At 41.1% G+C, this 18,587-nt stretch overlaps 1 protein-coding gene across 2 annotated transcripts; it reads right to left on the bottom strand.

Moving 5' to 3' along the window:
- Nucleotides 1–274: 274 nt before the first annotated feature.
- On the bottom strand, nucleotides 275–17,888 carry RBBP7 (RB binding protein 7, chromatin remodeling factor). Of its 2 annotated transcripts, none has more exons than XM_075589816.1 (12): nucleotides 17,627–17,888; nucleotides 13,934–14,078; nucleotides 13,348–13,493; nucleotides 12,510–12,683; nucleotides 11,638–11,753; nucleotides 9,832–9,992; nucleotides 9,203–9,329; nucleotides 8,966–9,043; nucleotides 8,759–8,835; nucleotides 1,886–1,943; nucleotides 1,392–1,502; nucleotides 275–592 (listed from the first exon to the last, which is right to left on the bottom strand). In XM_075589816.1, the coding sequence occupies exons 1-12, from the start codon at nucleotides 17,640–17,642 to the stop codon at nucleotides 524–526; spliced, it is 1,278 nt and encodes a 425-aa protein (XP_075445931.1). In that variant the 5' UTR covers nucleotides 17,643–17,888; the 3' UTR covers nucleotides 275–523. The 2 variants fall into 2 exon arrangements, with proteins under 2 accessions (XP_075445931.1, XP_075445932.1); XM_075589817.1 differs by having other exon boundaries at nucleotides 522–645.
- Between the last annotated feature and the right edge of the window lie 699 nt (nucleotides 17,889–18,587).

Below are 18,587 nucleotides of genomic sequence, written 5' to 3'. Positions count from 1 at the left end.
AATGGCCCCTAAAATAAGTATGCCGAAACAGCCAAGCAATCAGAATACAGCAAATATCTTATTGTGGGATAATGTCTGCATTTTTAAAAAGTCATTAACCATGTTTTTTGAGAGAATACTTATTTATTAAAAAATAAATAATTTATTTTGTATATATGTTTTACAGGGATTTTCAACATTGAACAGATATCTATGTGAAGTCATAGGACTTCCTCTAATATGATAGAAAGGGTAACAAAAGGACAGATATGAACAGAACAGCAACTAGAGTCCCTTGAGTTTTTAATTTTTTTTTTATTATTCCACCAACCACTTCACAAGCCTTGTGTGCCAGATACAAAGAGCAATGAATAATACAATACATTATACAAGAAAAAAAAAAATATTGTCAATGCATGTTGTACTCAAAATAACCGAAAGATAATTTAGACGAATAACAACCACTTCACTACATGTGGTAGCATTTGCCATTTCATACGTGTAGAAAAAAATACAAATTAAAAATAAAATAAAAAAAAGATGTCTATGATCCTTGAGCTTCCAGCTCAGAAGGTGGTATGTCTGGTTCTTCGTCATTGTAAATATTTTCAGCCTGCAAGCAGAGGAATCCAGTTAGGCTGTCTTTTTATAGCGCAGCAGCTGCTTCTAAGTTAGTTTTTTTGTAAATAAAACAAAATGGTTATTTTCTATTTGGAAGCATAGGGGGGGTACAAATGCAATTACAAGCTTGTAGCATTTTAGAGATACAGGACAAGAAAGCCATGTGGCAAGGTGATGGAAACAAGTTTTTTTCTAACCAAAACTAGAAATTAAGATATTGCACATTCAATTTACATAGAAACAACACATGCGTAACAAGATAGTCACGCCAGATCCCTGTTAATTGCACTCATGTACATATGTATAGAAGGACTTAGGATATTTGTATCCGGAGACTTAAGGCAGCAAAAATGTATAGAGCCATTGGGATACTATCAGGGAACCAGAGTGTAAGCTCCACCAATGCAGTGTATAAAAAAAAACCACAATTTTAATATATTGTAATATAGATGACGCAAGTGATAGTGTATATACGGTGATTTAAAAAAAATATATATAAAATGTGCAGCCCTCACCCTCCCCGGTTCACTTCCAAGGATAAAAACGACACTTCTCCCTAAGAAAATCAACTGGTCAACTTTATGGGTATGCACCTTTAAAGGTCCCAAATAAAAACTTGCGATTAATAGTAAAAAATGAATCTGGTGAGTTTCTTCCTACTGCGCCCATGGAACAGATGCATTAAATACAAACTAAATTATTTAATGCCCATACAGGCTTCCTTTTGACTTTGGTTACAACTAAATCTAGCACAATGTGACATTTACCCTGGAGAGCAGTTCCTTACTCACCATCTGCCAAATCTGCATGATGTTATCTTCAGACACAGAACAGATCACCCAGGGTTCATTAGGGTTCCAGCTGAAGTCAGAGATCTTGGCAGTGTGCCCACCATGAATAAACTGGGAAAGCACAAGAATTACATCATGGGGAGTTAGAATGCGTTTTAATGCAACGGCAGAATAACTACTAATATGGGGCTCGATGAGTGGTTTCCCAAAGTGGGTAAAAACAAAATCTAAACTTAAATGGTCACTTAAAATTGCCATCATTTTGCAAGTACATGGTCTATTTTTTCTCTAGGCAAGTATAGCTGAGAAAAAGAAAAAAAACAAATACAACACAACTGAATGATGTGACCGAATATACTCTGTGGAGGTGAAAAATATAAGTGCTTGAAGATATAGATACACACATTATATATATATATATATATATATATATATATAGCGACAAGAAAAATAATACTCAATAATGTGTTTATTAGCAATGCAATAATAATTACCAAAAGCTCAGGGGGTCCATCTTCAGCATCTTCTGCAGACTGCTCTTCACCGATTTTACTGGGAGAAACAAAAATGTGATACCGTTCACTGTCCATCCTGCTGTGTCTAACGGATTATGTACAAAATTCCTAGTAAAATTATTGCATATTTCCTGTATATCCAAAAATGTTATGTGGAATGTTTAAAAGCATCATGCTTCATTTATTGCCTAGCCAAGGTCTGACTTTTTTTTTTTCCGGCCCTACGAGAATACATGCAGTATACTTTCCTGAATGAGGAAGGCCCTTGCAGGGTCAAAACGTCAGACCTTTGCTAGCCATGCCTGAAGCTTCAAAACCGTAACGGATTGTATAAGCCATTCTAAAGCTCTCCGATTTGGATGTGCATGGAAGCAAAAGATCTGCAACTAACATGTAAAAAATACGTTGATACATTTTTCTACTACCAACAATTGAACAATGTAGAGCTTGTGCAGTGGATAATGGATAACCAGTGACCCAAATGCATAGGAAATGCTGTGCATGCCATCAGGCCTTCAACCAACCGTTGAATAATTTTTTTTAGTAGTGTTTTGAAGCTATACAAGTGTAACTGGGGAAGAAGAAAACTCCCACTAGGATTCTGCTCTCAATAGCCCAATTTAAAAAAAAAAAAAAAAAAGGATGAAACAACCTTTTAATTATAAAGATTATTGTCCATAATACATACTTGCAAAGAGAAGTTTCCTGTATTACTAAAAACGAACTTGCCCAGGCGACATTAATCGTCTGATATATACCTAGTGATATCAGAAGGGAAAGTGAATTTTGACTAAATAAGGTGTGTATAAAAAAACAAAAACCCTTAGTCATAGGTGTGTATATAAAACTATGTACTGTTTAGCCATTAAAAATTACAGTGGAGAATAAGTTAGTATTTCTATTATAAGTAATAAATCTAGTACTAGAAAATGTTCATATGCAGGTAAAACCTGGTAATAAAATCAATCCCATATTTCTGTCCATTTTATTACTTGGGACGTCTCAATAACAATCAGAAACAAATAAAAAAAGTAGATGAAGTTTTGACAGATTGCAGAAAAAGATGGTCCATTGTTGCCAATACTAGGGATTGCAAGTAAAATACAAGTGATCAAAATGTTGCAAATTGTGCCAATCACAAACCACTCAATTGGACCTGAGTGTGTCAAATAAATGGTCAAGTAATTGTACAACTTCTTAACCTAATCGATATCAAATTAGTGCTAATAGAATGAGGCCAATATACACTATCTAAATAAAAATATATTTGATTGTTCACTCAGTCCTTAAAGCTGCAGTTCAGTCTTTTTTTTTTAAATTTATTTTTTTAGTTCAATAGTTTCATGTGTGCAATCTCTAATTACCTAAAGAACTGTATAGCTGCAGGTCAATTCGTTCTCCGTGTATTGATAGGCGAAATTTGGTGACATAATTAGAGCTGGCATATGTTTTTATTTGCTTCTGTCTCTCAGTGGAAGCTCATGAATATTCATGAGCACTCCTGCACTGACATGTGCTAGAGGGAGGGCAGGGCTAACAAAGGGGTGTGCCAGGGCTTGTGACAGGACATGAAGGGGCAGTGCCTTAGTAAATGACTGTTAAAATAGAATACAAGAAAATTGGTCTTTCAAAGTTGTTTTTTTTTAAAACAGAAAATGCTAAAAGTATTTTTTCTTACTACAGAACTGATTTATTAAAAAAAAACACACATGCAGGATATTGACTGAACTGCAGCTTTAACCATTATCACTTGTAGGGTAAACACACAGACTGAATCCCAGTATACAGTTTGTATTTGTTTATCTCAGGGATTCAGTTACAGGGTAGAAGGAAGTACCAGCGAACGGGCCTATACCCCAAAACGTACGTTGCCCCCCTTACCCTGGACTTTTTACCTACCCCCCCTCTTTCTTTCCCTCCCTTCCCTGTGAGTACACTGACCATTTTGGTCATTTTTGGCCTTTGTTGTGCATCCTATATGTATCATTAAATTCTTTTTGGCTTATCCATTGTTTCATGCTTGTTCACTTTCAGTGCAAGGAACATTTGTTGTACTTTTTGACCCACAAATACTCTATTCACACCCTCTCTACTCCTCCTTGCTGCTGGGGATCTCTCCTAATCCTGGACCCAGCCATATACACATTTGCTGTCACCCATGCCTCCATGCAACCTCTTTCCCTGCTAATGGTATTAACCCACCTAATATAATACCTACCAACCTTAAAACATCACAAAAGCATCCTAATAGCCTGGACTTATGGCTACTATCAAACACTCAGTCACTCCTACCAACAATTGTGGCCAAGCACTGTCAGCTACCCCACTTATGCCCTCACCTGCTGTCTCTAAGTCTCCCAACCTACCACTTAGATTGTAAGATTGCCTGCAATACAGATTTACAAAAATATTTAAATTTAACAGAGTTTAACAGATGTAAAAACATAAATAAAAAAAAAAAAGAGAAAAAGATAGCCATCTAACACAGATGCAGAGAAGGAATAAACTGAAAATTGCTGAAAATACTGGAGAGCGGAATGGGGGGGGGGGGGGGGGGGCACATACGACACCATCAAAAGTATGTATCTGAAAACAAATGCTGCATGAAAGTTGATAACAGAAAAGGACAGAGATATTCCACCTAGGCCGTGGAGTTAGGTCGTGCTTATAGTGCTGGCGACGGGACGTCGCCCGAAAACAAATGCATTGTCGCCGCCGCGTGCGCTTATATTAAGTGCGACAGCGCAATGCGATTTTTGTAGCCATAATTATTTGATTTTTTAGGGGCTGTCGCTTCATGTGACAGCCCCTGAACCAATCAGGAGCCTGGTCGCCCGCGACGCCGCATACAACTTTCGCTTGCGGCGACGGGGGACGTCACGCGTCACGGTCACTATAGGCGCGGCCTTCGACAGGGCTGCAGCCCAAGTCCCACACTTTTTAACATATACATCAATGAGCTTGCAGCAGCCCTGAATCTTCCTCAGCACCTGGGCTCCCCTTGGCTGGCACAAAGATTAATTCTCTAATATATGCAGACGATCTGCTCCTGCTGTCACCAACAGAACTGGGCCTCCAGCAGAAACTGTCAACATTAGAAAAATTCAGCCAGGCCTGGGCAGTCTCTGAACCTAGACAAGACCAGAATACCGATATTCCAGAAGGAAGGAAAAAAACCCCAAAAAAACCCACATCCAACCATATCGCAATTTCACACTGAATGACAATACACTGGAACAGACAGCAAGATACACATACCTTGGTCTAACAATCAGCTCATCAGGGAAATTCAACCTAGCCATAAATACACTGAAGGAGAAGGCCCGCAAACCATTTTATGCAATAAGGAGACGGCTGTACCACCTCAAACCACCACTAAGTCTGGATGAAAATATTCAACAGCATCATCACCCCCCATCTTTCTGTATGGCAGAAAGGTGGGAGGGGGCGGTCCTGTGACATTCCCAGACTCCACAAAATGGAATATCAGCCCAACCGAAATACTGCATCTGGAATTCTGCAAACACCTTCTCCAAGTACACAGGAGTACATCAAACAATGCATGCCGGTATGCTTTCTACTACTGCTCACTGTACAGACAAGAGCACCGACATTCTGGGCCCACATAAAAAGCAATCCACATTCTTACTGTAGCAGTAAGCCAGAACCTCCGCACTAAACCCTGTACCAAACAACTTGTCCTCTCACTCCAAGACCAAAACCCCACACAGATCAACAACCTGCAGAAAAAAACAAAACTCAAAATAGCCAGCAAAATGAAGGAGCAGTATGTGACTATGTGGAAAATGATATCCACTGCTCAAAAGAATCTGGAGACCTACCACAGCCTACACAGAGAGAATACACTCTGGCACCCTACCGACTCAAGGTAAAAGACCCAAAGCAGAGACAGACCGTGTGCCAGTACAGGGGAAAGAGCCAAGTAGAAATGACCAGTGCATAGCCAAAATAGCAAAGAAATTAATAGCTATTAATAGCTTTGCTATTTTGGCTATGCACCGGCTATTTCTACTTGGATCTTTCCCTTCATCTATTCAAGCCTGGGAGCGCGCCTGGCGGGAGTGGTCGCAGCGGACCATGATGAGTTTAAGAGTTCTTCAACATTATAGTGCTTTAGTTCTAAGCCAGTTTTGCCTGCATACCCCCTCCATATCTGGTGTGGATTGACAGCGTTGGTAGTTCTGCTCTTGCAGGACACCTGAGACGGTCTCCCTCCTTTTGTGAGCTGGATTTGGCTTGCATACATACTCCCATACCTTTACGATCCCACACAGTGTGGATACAACGCTGCACTATTCGTTTATGGATTCATATGATCTCTGCTGCTGCGGCGCATACATATGTAATGATTGAACTGGACTATCATCACTTATTTGTTTGTGTGGTCTTTTGAGCACCGGATTTGCATTAATCCTACCCACCAACTTGTGCCAGTACAGAATGAGTGCCCGCAGCCTGGAAACAGGCAGGCAGACAGACCTGTAAGCCTCCGGGAAATGAGACTGCTAGCGATGCGAGCTAGGAGAGGTAGAAGATGAAACACACTTCCTGCTGCCCTGCACACAATACTCTGAAGTGAGGAGTGTTCACTTGGAGCAACTCACAGCTCTTATTCAGAACTTTAATAATACAGAACCAAAAAATAGTGATCCTTCTGGGAGAAGTTGAAACCACAGCAGAACTGGTTGCACACTATATCAGCACCTGTCACAGGTGGAGAGACGCCCACTAACCCCCATATCGTTGTGTGTAACTGTTACCCAGGTACTGTGTAACCATTATACCCTATCCCCTGTTATTCATGCATGGCAATACTAAAATGTTTTTCGTCGTGCCAATAAAGTTTTTTATTTGATAGACAGGGCCAATAAAATGGATGAAAGGGACACCGAGACACAGGACCATACATCCATTAGCAGTGTGTAGGGGGTGGGGATGTAGGGTGTTAATAGTAAAATTAACAGAGGCACACAAAGATTACAAGAAATAATGGTAGTGGGTTAAAAAAAACCATATCAGCATTAAGTCCTCTTGTTTTAGTGCCAAAGTACATCACCGAGTTAGAATGGTTTCTGTTCTTGAGTGCTTTTAAACATCCACTGAGGAGTTTGATTATTAAATAATTTATGGTATCATCTGGCTGTGAGAAGTGGTGTCTGCCTGGAGTTCAGTATCTTTCTTCTTCATTGTGTATCTGTGTATGTTCGTTCTGGTCTGAAGTTTGTCTGGTTTTTACCAATGTTGCATCATTGGTCACATTTGCTGCATTGAATCATATCATTCTTGGATGGGCAGCAGAATGATCCTTTAACATTGAATGTTCTATGTTTGTGACTGGCTGTGGGATCTTGGCATATATGTTTGCAGTGTGTTGCATGGTCTTGTGCCATTAACAGCGCCCCTTCAGTTCATTATGAAGTTTTCTGTTGACTAACTTCTGTCTGAGGTTTGTCGGTTGCTGGAATGCAAGGACGGGAGGTTTAAGGAAGAGGTCATTTAATGTTTCATCCTCTGTCAGCATAGGTTGCAGATCTTTGATTATTTTTTGCATGCCCTCTGGGGCAGGGTTGTATGTAGCCACTAGTGGTATGTGTGTGGTTGTTTTTTCTTCTTGTATTGGAGCAGGTGTTCTTGTGAGGCTTTAAGTGCTGTTGCGACTGCTGTTGCAATAGTCTTTGTCTTATATCCCTTCTGTCGGAATGATTCAGTCAGGGCTGTGAGGAGTCTGTTTCGGTTTTTAGTGTCAGAGCATACAGTATGCGGCGAGATCTTATAGCCTGGCTGTGTATGATGGCTCATTTTATGAAAGCTGGAGTTATGGAGGCAAGTACATCTGTCTGTGGTTTCTTGTATAAGTAGTTTGCCATTCTTCAGTGTTGCTGTGGTATCTAGAAAGTTCACTAGGTTTGCCGAATAATCTATTTTGAGCTTAATTGATGGATGGAATTGAGGGGCCCGTGAAATTGTTTTACATTTTCTTCCCCCTCGGTCCATATTATAAACAGATCGTCAATGTATCTGTAATATTTGTAAGGTTTGTGGAGGAATGTTGTTTAGAACCTCTGTTCAAGATTTGTCATAAAAAGGACTGCCATCCTGCTGCCCATTGCCGTTCCCATTAGTTGTAGATACACGTCTTTGTTAAAACTGAAGTAGTGTGTTAGGATGTATTCTAGCAGTTTGGTAATTACTTCAGAGGTGTATTTCTGATCCAGGGGAGATGTTCCAAGGAATTTCAGGCATGCCTCAGTGCCAGCCTTGTGGGGGATGTTACTGTACAGGGATTCTACATCTGTTAACTAGTAGTGTGTTGGATTGAAGTTGTTTAATCTTGTTACGTTTATTGAGCAAATCTGTGGTATCTTCTCTGAAGTTGGTGGTTGGTGTTTGTGACTAGTGGTTTTAGGATATTCTCCACTAGGCCCGACATTTGGCCAGTGAGTTATAATTTGTCTTCCAGTATTTCCTGGTAGAATTTATTGGGATATTGGAGTGAAGAACCCAAGTTGGAACTTTCCTCTCCCCAGTTATACCTAACATTGCCAATCCATATGCACCTAGCCCCATATGTCCATGTATATGGTTGATAGGGTTATTCTTAATAATTCTAGTAAAAAAAATTGTTCTGAATTTGTAACTCTTGTTGCCCATATGTTCTTAACAGGGTCTGTACTTCAGTGCTGAAGAAATGAATCACGTCTTAAAGTGTGGTGTCAGAAACTACATTCAATCTCATTTTTACCAATAAAAGCGGTGCTTAAACCCTGGACCTGTCGGATAGAATTGCAGCAGGATCCATCTAACGACTAACTAGCTATGAAGATGCCTCACCTCAAATCCCACACGTTAAGCCTGCGGTCAGTCCCACTGGAAGCAAGAATAGTTTCATTGTGAGGAGACCAGTGAACCTTTAGAGGGAAAAAAATTTAAATAAAAAAAAGAAGTTCAGATTACTGCAGCAGAGATTTAATTATTTTTTTCTTCATCTTTCCATTCTCAATGTGCTGTACAGAACAATTACAACACTACAACACCCACCTGAAAAATCTCATCCTTATGGGATTCGAAGGAATGAAGCTTCAACTTTAAGTTCCTGAGATCCCACAGAGCCACGGTCTTAAAAGGAGAATAAATAAATAATGGACATCACATTCAACATTTACAGTGAAGACATTCACTTGATGATGGTATTTGAATATTGGACAACCTCACATAATATGCAGGAATACTGAAAGGCGAGGACAACAGTGAGAATAAATAAATAAAAATGCAGACCTTATCAGCAGACCCAGTGGCCAGAATAAACTCGCTGTATGGATTGAAGGACAAGCAGTTGACCTCAGCTGTGTGAGCATCCACTGAATGACTTGGCTTAGATGTGGTATTAGACCTGGTGTCCCATCTGGGGAAATATCAAGGTTATGATTTAGCATGGAGATAACCGGAGGGTTGTGCAATACCCAAAGATGCTGCATAATTCATGTTGATGTAACTTCCAGGCAAGCACACACAAATTATATGAAGAATTGCATGAGACCAAAAAAAATTAAATTTCAAACTAAAATGACAACTTCGTAGTTACATGTAAAGTATACATATGCTGTACTCGAGTTAAAAATCAATTACCATATGTTTTTCTTTTAACGGTTATAAAGTGATGCAGAACAGTACATTTTATTTTTAAACTTTTAGTGGCACTAGATTGTGTAGGTCAAAATAGGTTGAGAACAAAATGCATACTGCCACACTCAAGCATACAATGTACAGTTACAGAAGCCCTATTAGTCCTGGTACTACATAAGCTACCTTTGAGATGGTTTGTACTTGCCAGTTTAAAGGTGCTAAATAAAAATTATAGATTCCAGTTCTGCTAAACACACTACAGAAATATAGTACCAACTTACATCATGAGCTTCTGATCATCTGCCACAGAGCCAAACAAGGATTCATGCAAAAGGTGCCACGCCACATCCTCAACCACAGCTGAATGGCCAGTAAAGATGGCCTTGGCGTCAATAACTTTGCCTTCCTTTGGTCCTGCACTTATGTCCCATAAGCAAACGGTCTGTGTGGATGAAAACGGTCTCAATACCAAGCAATTGTAAATCAGGGCCCCACATACATACACAGCAACTAATATACGGTCAAGATTGTAGAAGCCCAACTTACTGCACAGAAACACAGTGAAAGATCATGCAGCACTAAAGACTGAACACCAACAGAGGAGACCAGTGAGCAACCTTACATATTCTTGAAAAAAGATGAATACCCACATTTACATAGGACCAAATTGAAGCAATGGATATTTGAAAACAATGGAAAGTTTCTAGGCTTAAAAATAAATAAATAAAATATTTTTAAAAAAAATAAGCACAAGTGTTTTTCTCTAGTGGCAGAGCAGAATGATGCTCAACCTCAAAGACCAGATTTAGTCACACTCCTGCATGTCAAATATCCAATAAGAAACGCAAAGACCAGGTAAGGCGGAGAGATAAGGGCACTAAAACCCACCACTAAGTGATAGCACCATTTAAAAATACTCCTATTTGTCTGATATGATTGATTGTATCATTGACATCAGATCAATGAGGACTGCACCTTAAAAATGCAAACGTCACCCCCATCATGCCAACCCATACGCTTGTATACTGCGATTAAGAGTTGCAGTCACCAGCAAAATGTAATCTATTAATATCCAGCTAAAATAAAGGGTTTCCCTTCAACCCTACATTTGGAAACCTGTGCAGTTTTTTTTGTAGGAGCCCTGACAAATCTACTAGGTGAACTTGGGCATAAAAAGTAAGGTGTTTCTTGTATGAATAACAACGTGTGTGTGTGTGTGTGTATAACAACGTGTGTGTGTGTGTGTGTATGAATAACAACGTGTGTGTGTGTGTATGAATAACAACGTGTTTGTGTGTGTCTGTGTGTGTGTGTGTGTTAAGGGGGGGAGACCATAGGCCGCAGTGGTGGGGGTGTAAGAGAGGGAGGGGGGGGTGAAAGAGGGAGGGGGAGGAAGAGTGAGAAGACGGAGGGAGAGAGGAAGGGGAGTAAGAGGGAGGTCACTGACTAGGTACGCTTTTCACTGAGGGGGAAGGTCACAGAGGGAGTGAGTCAGTGAAGAGGGTGGTAGTCTCAGTGACCGGGGGTACAGTTTAACTCACTGGAAGGTGGAAATATTGATCAGGTTAAAGTGGTTACCAGTTTCAATAGAAAAGAAAACTCCAGAGTACTGCAACCCATGTGAAGCCGGGTACATTAGCTAGTTTTAAATACAAAAAAAACTCAAAAACACACTGAAGACTACTGCTTGGAATATCAACTGTAAAAGGTGATTTGGCGATTACCAATTACCAGGTAATTGTTTAAATACAATACCCATAACCGTGATTGAAGGGATGTAATATGAGGCAAACTGTTAATATGACCTGCGAGGCACAGTAAGTCTAGCTAAAAAAATCTTATTATCTTTGACAGATATTTTGTCCCGCCAAACCCACATGCATCAGATTTCTTATACAGCGTAATTTTCAATAAAACAAATGGCTTTATCCTTGAACAAAGAAGCAGTCTTCAACAAAATATATGTATGCACGCTCACAAAAAGTTGATCTATGAGCTGGATAGTGACTTGGGTTGGATGAATGAGTGCCTGTATGGTAAGTTGGTTGGTAGCAGTTTAATAGTATACAGCTAAAGAGCCAACTTACATGATCGTCTGATGCACTGAGCAGATGTCCACTCAAGTTAGAGTTCCAAGACAGGCCATAACCTTCCTTCTGATGACCTCTCAGTCTGAGGTCCGGGTTACACTCTCCACTTGGGTCTAAACACACACAAAAAAGACGGGAGTCACAAGTTCAGTTCCAACAATTTGGGCTGTTTAGGAAATCAATATCTTTCTGTGCCTGCACTACACATCTATAATTGGGAAGCAAACAATTAATAAATGTTAAGCCGTTACTACATATCTTTGAGAGTGCCTGGAGATTTCTATTCAGCCCCCTGTGGAGAACCCAGTAACCTTTTGTTAGAGTTGAATTTTTGGTACATTTCGTACCTCTTTAGCTTCATTGTAGAATATCAAAGTCACCTTTCAAAAAAAAATACATTCAAATCTTAACTGTGAAAAGCAAAACAAAAAAGTGAATATATGCTGCCTAGTGCTTTAATGACAAGCTAATAGGGGCTCTTACTGCATAGACGACAAAATTCTGCCAAAGACTACCAAAGTCCCAGAGATCATAGTGAGAACGCAGCGCTTATAAAACCACAGTGAACTCATTGCTGAGCGCATGGCAGCAACTTATCTGTTTATAAAACCACAACCTAAGAGTCACTCACAAAAAAAAAAAAAAAAAAAAGTGAAGAGAAGAAACCCAAATTTCCCCTAAACATGAATCTTAAGGAATCATTCAAATATATTATGAAATATGTGAAGACAATTTGTAAAATAAATAGAGCAACCACTTTGGCGATTGACATTAATACAACGATTGCTCCTTCAAACTCTGCGCAATGAATGCCATGAACATCACAAATGTTTAACCAGAGACCGTGCTAGAAAATGCAATATGCTCACCAGGTTTAGAAGGGTGCTTGGTATAATCAAATACCAGCACATCAGAGGAGGGTGTTTTGGTTGCGATGATACATGGATTCTGGGGCATGTATCGAGCACGGTTCACTTCGCCTTCATGATTGATTTTGATTTCTGTTTCAATTTTTCCACTCACTGATCCAAAGCCCCCAAACTCTGAAAGTACAAGTTAGATTCAGAATGAACAGCCCCCCCCGATGTAAAGAACAGAGGTGAACCCCCGCCACCGACCTTATCACATTTACTGCTCCATCTGTCACTAGAAATATATATTTTTAAATGTATGTACCCTGAAAAGGAACAAGGGCCCCTGGTGTGCTGCATAAATCATAAGGGTTAACCACACTGCAGCACTGAGGGTAGACTAGAACATGTAACAAATAAACTACATATATAATATGTTTGGGCTGCAGAGTAGACTAAAGGTGTTTGCGTAATAGGTGGATTAAAACTAAAGGGGTTCCTCCAGAGCTGAACCTCTACACTCAAAAGTTCTGAAGAACTGCCAAATCCAGATATTTTTTTTATACGTTTGAAAAAAAATAATAATAAAAAAAAAAAAATCTAAGTGGATGTGGGGTCACCCAATTGGAAGTTGGAATGTCGTCTCACGATCATTACACAGCTTTCTATTGGCTACCAGAGCGAGAGTGACATCAGTGGATATTGTTACTCCCGGACAAGGGAGTTGCAAAAGTATCTGACGAACTGTGGTTCAGCTCTGGGGCACCACTTGTCTCAAATAAGGTTTAAAAATAAATAAAATGTAATGCTATTTAAAAAGAACAGATCAGTTGGAAAACCGTGTTAATGTACCCACCTCCTTTCTCACTGTCATAGTGAGAGGCATCAAATTGGGCATCATCGTTGGGAATCTGGACTCGAGCGACCACAAGGTGATTCTGTTCATCTGAAGTGTGGGTTCCCAGCACCAGCCAGTGCAGAGCATAATCTTTTCCTTCTGGTCTGCGAGAGAAATACTTGTGATTACAATCACAACCACTGGCCCATCACTTTCACCAGGGTGACGCCTGGAGTAAATTTACATACCAGTAGAGATTAGAAAACCATCAGCAACAGCTGGTCTTGGAAAAGGAGAATAGGAAAACACTAACTCTTCCACTCCATGACAGAATTTCAAATGTTAGATACAGAAATATATTTCTAATTATGAACCATCAGACACCTTAAGGCAGTAACAAAAAGAAGAATTAAAAGATTACGTGATTGCTTATAGTACTAGTTGATCAATTCCTTTTAAAAACACATTTAACCTTGCTTTTTCTTTTTTAAACGGTAAAACTGGCTATAGTTAAAGAAAAGAAGTACCCCTCTACTTTGACCAACTCAATACATTACATCTTCAAAGAGCACAACATGCTGTATGTACCACAAAGTTGTCATACCTAGTAACATCAGGAAGCCACTGCACCGTCAGACTTGGCCACTCGAGAGCGTGTGTCATCACCAGGTCATAGAGGAAAGGAGTGTTCTTCTTCCAGATCTTGTACTCCTCATTGATGACACGCTCCTCCACAGTATCTTCAAACACTAAAAACCAGGAGGGGCGGGAATAAGTTGGTAAAAATGCCCAACGTTAGATCTTTGGAAAAAGAGCACGTCAAATTCTGTTACAGAAATTGAAGAATTGCCCTACACTATAAATGCCAAACAAAAAAAAAAAAGGTGGCAATCATTTAAAACAACATGAACTGTTTAAGGTAAAAAAAATTTTTTAATAGGTCCTATTTTTATTTATGTTTTACTTGTTACCTCACGACTGAATGCATGGCCTTATTTGTAGTCTTTGAATTCCTACCCCACAGATCGAAAGCAAACCCAATGAGGCAGCGCCCATAGTAGAATGGGCTAGCTTCAGCGCTCCTCCGTGATCTGGCGTGCCGCTAGAAATACAAGCTTGTTTGTTTCGCGAAGTGCCAGTCTCCATGTAGAGCATGTGCACGCTAGTGTTTGTTTCCCCTCGCGCCGTATACCTACTATGGACGCAGACTTACATTTGCCAACGTAACCAGCACAGTAGTGAAATCACTTTGGAATTAGTTGGTGAGACAATCACACTCACCAGCAGCCAAGGTAAAAGGCGCTTGGCTTGCCCTGCCCTGCCCTCATTATGCATTAGCTACTGTAAGTAGCAACCAGGACAATCACTTGCCTTCTTCTACAAAAATACTAAATTAAGAACAGAGAACACAGGTTTGGGAGTTGGACAATTATGGTAGAACATCTCAAACAGACCGTGAAATGCGACATTGTCCCCTCTCTCGCTTAATGCCTTAAACTGGGAGAGGATAAAAACGATCTCTAATAGACAGTTGGCAAGGTACTTAAAACTTGATTTTGTGCAGTGAACGGTGACGTGAGCTAAGAGAAATTTAAGTGTAATAGAACAGGCTTCCTAAAAATGATTGTAATTTGTGCAATATGTATGTGTATATCTCAAGATAGTTTACCATTCAAGAAGAATTAAAGTGTACATTTTATGTACAATTACATACCAAAAAAAGGATCAGGAAGATGGAGAGATGTGCAACATATATTTTTTCCCAACTTATTTTTTTTAAAGAAATATTACAAGAAACACATGCCAAGTTTAAAAGACGGTATCCATGTGCTTAACATGACCAATGCAGGGGGAGAGGTGGCAAAGCAATATGCATCATAAAGCCTTATCATGGAGGATCATGTAGGTCAGGGGTGGCAAACTTTGTGTCCTGCCACCCCCCCTAAAACCCAGCATCAAATAACACACGGGGTCACGTGATCCATGGTGTCATCATTGCCATGACGGTGTGTTGCCGAAGACATGCGATCCCCCGGCACTTAATTTAAATGCCGTGGGGAAGAGCGCGGGACCTCTGCAGCCGCCGCGCCCCACTGATGTAGATGAATATGCAAACTTGAATAGATAGGTTTAAAGCTGCAGACCAAGCAATATCCTACATTTTTTTTTATGTATTGTGAAAATACTTGTAGCATTAAAATAAACAGGACATTTTTGATGTATTATAATGTACAGCAACAAGCCTTTGTTTCTATAGCAACCATTTACAAAGTCACAGATACATGCGTCAATACTCCTTTGCAGCCATTTAGTGAACCCCCAAGGCAAATCTTGGTCGATCAATCGGCAATTTAGCTAATTATTTATCATTGTGTGGATTGTATTGATGCACATATTAAAGGGGGGATTTTTTTTTTGTTTTTTTTTAAACGGCAGCTTCGACTGCTGCTTTTAAGGGTTAGGCCTGGGACATGGTGATATGAAGAGCGCTGGGCAGCGCTGACGCTCATGCTCTCCTGCTCAAGCAGGAGATTTTTCGTGTTCCTGCATGAGCATCAGCGAGCGCGCTTGTGTGCCGGGTGGGAGGCGGGGGCTAGGGCGCCACGTCACGGCACGGACTGCCATTGGCTTCTGGCAGTCACGTGCCGGCCCTGCGCTTCCCTCAGCAGCAAAATTTAAACTTGCCCGTCTCCTGCATTTCCGCACGCCTGCGGAAGCGCTGTCTAAAGCCGCGCTGATAGGGATAATGTTTCCCCTCAGCACGGTCTTTTTGACCATGTCCGAGGCCTTGTACAAGTCTAGCTGCAACCATTGACAATGAATAAGGCTGCGGCGACGGTGCAGCGACGCGCGCTCATGCACGAGAGCAGTGACATCACCAACTCTGAGCATGAGCGCTAGCCTGTCCTGCAGGAATATGCGATCGTGACACATAAGGGAGAGGGCGTGTCATTGTCTGGATCGGGTGCGTGTATTGACTGGTGCCGATTCGTTGTTGAAGGGTCATGTGACCCTTAAGCACGCTTGGAAATCAATTTTCCCTTTCTTACTAAGCGCCGAGCATTGCTAAGCGTACATGGACGCACACACGATGTGGACTTGCACATCGAATAACATTGATTCGATAGCGCCAAGTGCGTGTCGCTGCACTGTGGCCGCAGCCCAACAGGGGAAAGACTAATCAAATGAGTGACTGCTAAATCTGGTGTCATTTCTTCTGTAATTAAAAAGAAACATGTTCATAAATGAACTACAGTATGCGTTTTGTCTGACAAGTCAATTTACTACCCTGTCTGTACCTAGGATTTGATGTTTTTTTTTTTAGCTCCTCTGTCATACAGTACTCAATCAGGCTTTTGCCCCTGAAGAGGATTTGGGAACCTGATGTTTACTTCAATAAAATCAAGTTTATTTTCATATAGTGCTTTTCTACCAATGGGATTCACAAGGAGCCGATACTGGGAACTGGAAATCAGGATGTTCAATTCCCAGTATCATCTCCTTGTGAATTTGGTCAAGTCACAATCTCTGTGTCTCAGGCTCAAAAAAAAACCCTAATTATAAGCTATATAGGACAGGGACTGTCTCTCTAAAAATGTCTGTGTGCTGCATACTATATTGTACTTGTGAAGCGCTTTGAGTCCCATAGGTGGAAAAGCACTATATGAAAATAAAAGTTGATTTATTGAAGTATAGATGTAAAGCACGGTGTGAGGTTTCTGGGTGGCTCTCTAGCAAAATATTCACAGGGTCACAACTCTTTCCAACGTGTTGTAATACAAAAACTAGAACTTCTGGCTAAATATACTTCACTGGAGCCTTAATCAGGAAGCACAGAGTTGCAGGCCTGTGACAGAAAAAGGGATTACGTTAAAATCTAAAATCTAGCTTCCTTAGCAAATCTACATAGAGATGATATATGTATGGTTCTCTCATTATACAAACCTACCAGGTCGTCTATAGAGGGACATATCTAACCCCCCCCGTGGTGTCTAATAAAAAGGGGCCTGCTTGGAGGCAAAGGATTGGTGGGTGATTGTGAAATGGGGAAGTTTTGCCGCTATCGTCCCTCAGTGGGGGGCAAATCCGACTGAGTTGAACCGGGAGTAACCCCGGCTTCCCGCTGCAGGCCCCTTTATAAGGTTAACACCAGATCATCTCCCCCCCAGCCCCAATCTCCCGCCCGCTCACGTCACAATGCGCTATAGAACCCCCAGGACCCCGAGCGGTGCCAAGTCACAATGCCCTCGGAACGCGCAGACGTTCCAATGTGATACCCTGCCAGGCCCGCGCTTACTCTCTTTATTCGCCATCTTCCCGGCTCTTGTGGACAAACAGCAACAGCCGGGGAACGCGGTGATAGAGGACGCCCTCCGCCCGCCTCTGCCGGTCTCCGGGTCACCGCCGACCTGCCGCCGCTTCCCGCGCGAAAGGAAAGAAGAAGAAAGCCGATCTTGTCGCCGCCTGGGAATCCCCCGCCAAAGTTGGAGACCTACTTGTAACACAGACACACGCTGCCGCCTCCTCCTCCCGCCTCTCTCACGTTGCGGCGGCGACGGCGGCGCCCACCCCCGGGGTGAGACTGGGCCAATCACCGAAGAGCACAGAGAACGCGCGATGCGGCGTGTGAGAGAAGAATAAGTGAAGGTACCGTGGCCATTTTTACTTCTGGCAAAAAAAAAAGAGTGGTTTTTCTCCACAACATGCAAATAACTAAAAATAAAAACCTCCACGACTCAAAAGGCTATATTTGTCAATGCAAAAACACTGGTGGGTGTTTTACAGTGCTCCATTCTCCTTTCACTGCCAGCAGCAGCTGCAGTATCATTTTCTATCATCTGGTGCAGACTATTAGGAGAAAGTTGCACCTCTTTAAACTTGGCATATGTTATGATGTAGGGGAGCATAATTGTGTATATCTCATTATATAATCTATGTAATATAAAGCGACCCTATGTTGTTGTTGAGGGAGGGGTTTGATCTCGTGAACCCTGGTTTCTGAGATATTGATTATTTTCGCCAAGACCGGAAGAATATTTTCTCCCACTTAGAAAATATATGTTTTGTCCTGCTCCATCTGGACGGTGCAACTTTGTGTTGGTGGTGAGTGGTGACCGTAGTATACCTTTCATTGAATCCACTGATATCTGGTAATAAATCAAAATCTATCATTCCACCTACTCCTCCCTCCAATGTTATCTTACTACATGGAAGAAAAAAACAACAAGACAGTAGATCTTCCATGACGATGTGCCTTT

The sequence above is a fragment of the Ascaphus truei genome, chromosome 3 (genome assembly GCF_040206685.1).
Source record: "Ascaphus truei isolate aAscTru1 chromosome 3, aAscTru1.hap1, whole genome shotgun sequence".
NCBI classification, from domain to species: Eukaryota; Metazoa; Chordata; class Amphibia; order Anura; family Ascaphidae; genus Ascaphus; species Ascaphus truei.
This window is presented reverse-complemented; position numbering and strand designations above follow the sequence as displayed.

What these genes read in the sequence shown, in the direction of transcription:
- RBBP7 (XM_075589816.1), bottom strand. An exon ending in CAAGCACCCTTCTAAACCTG is followed by an intron (nt 11,754 to 12,509) that starts GTGAGCATATTG and finishes GTGTGTGTTTAG; the next exon opens with ACCCAAGTGGAGAGTGTAAC. An exon ending in GATGATCAGAAGCTCATGAT is followed by an intron (nt 9,330 to 9,831) that starts GTAAGTTGGTAC and finishes ATATTTCCCCAG; the next exon opens with ATGGGACACCAGGTCTAATA.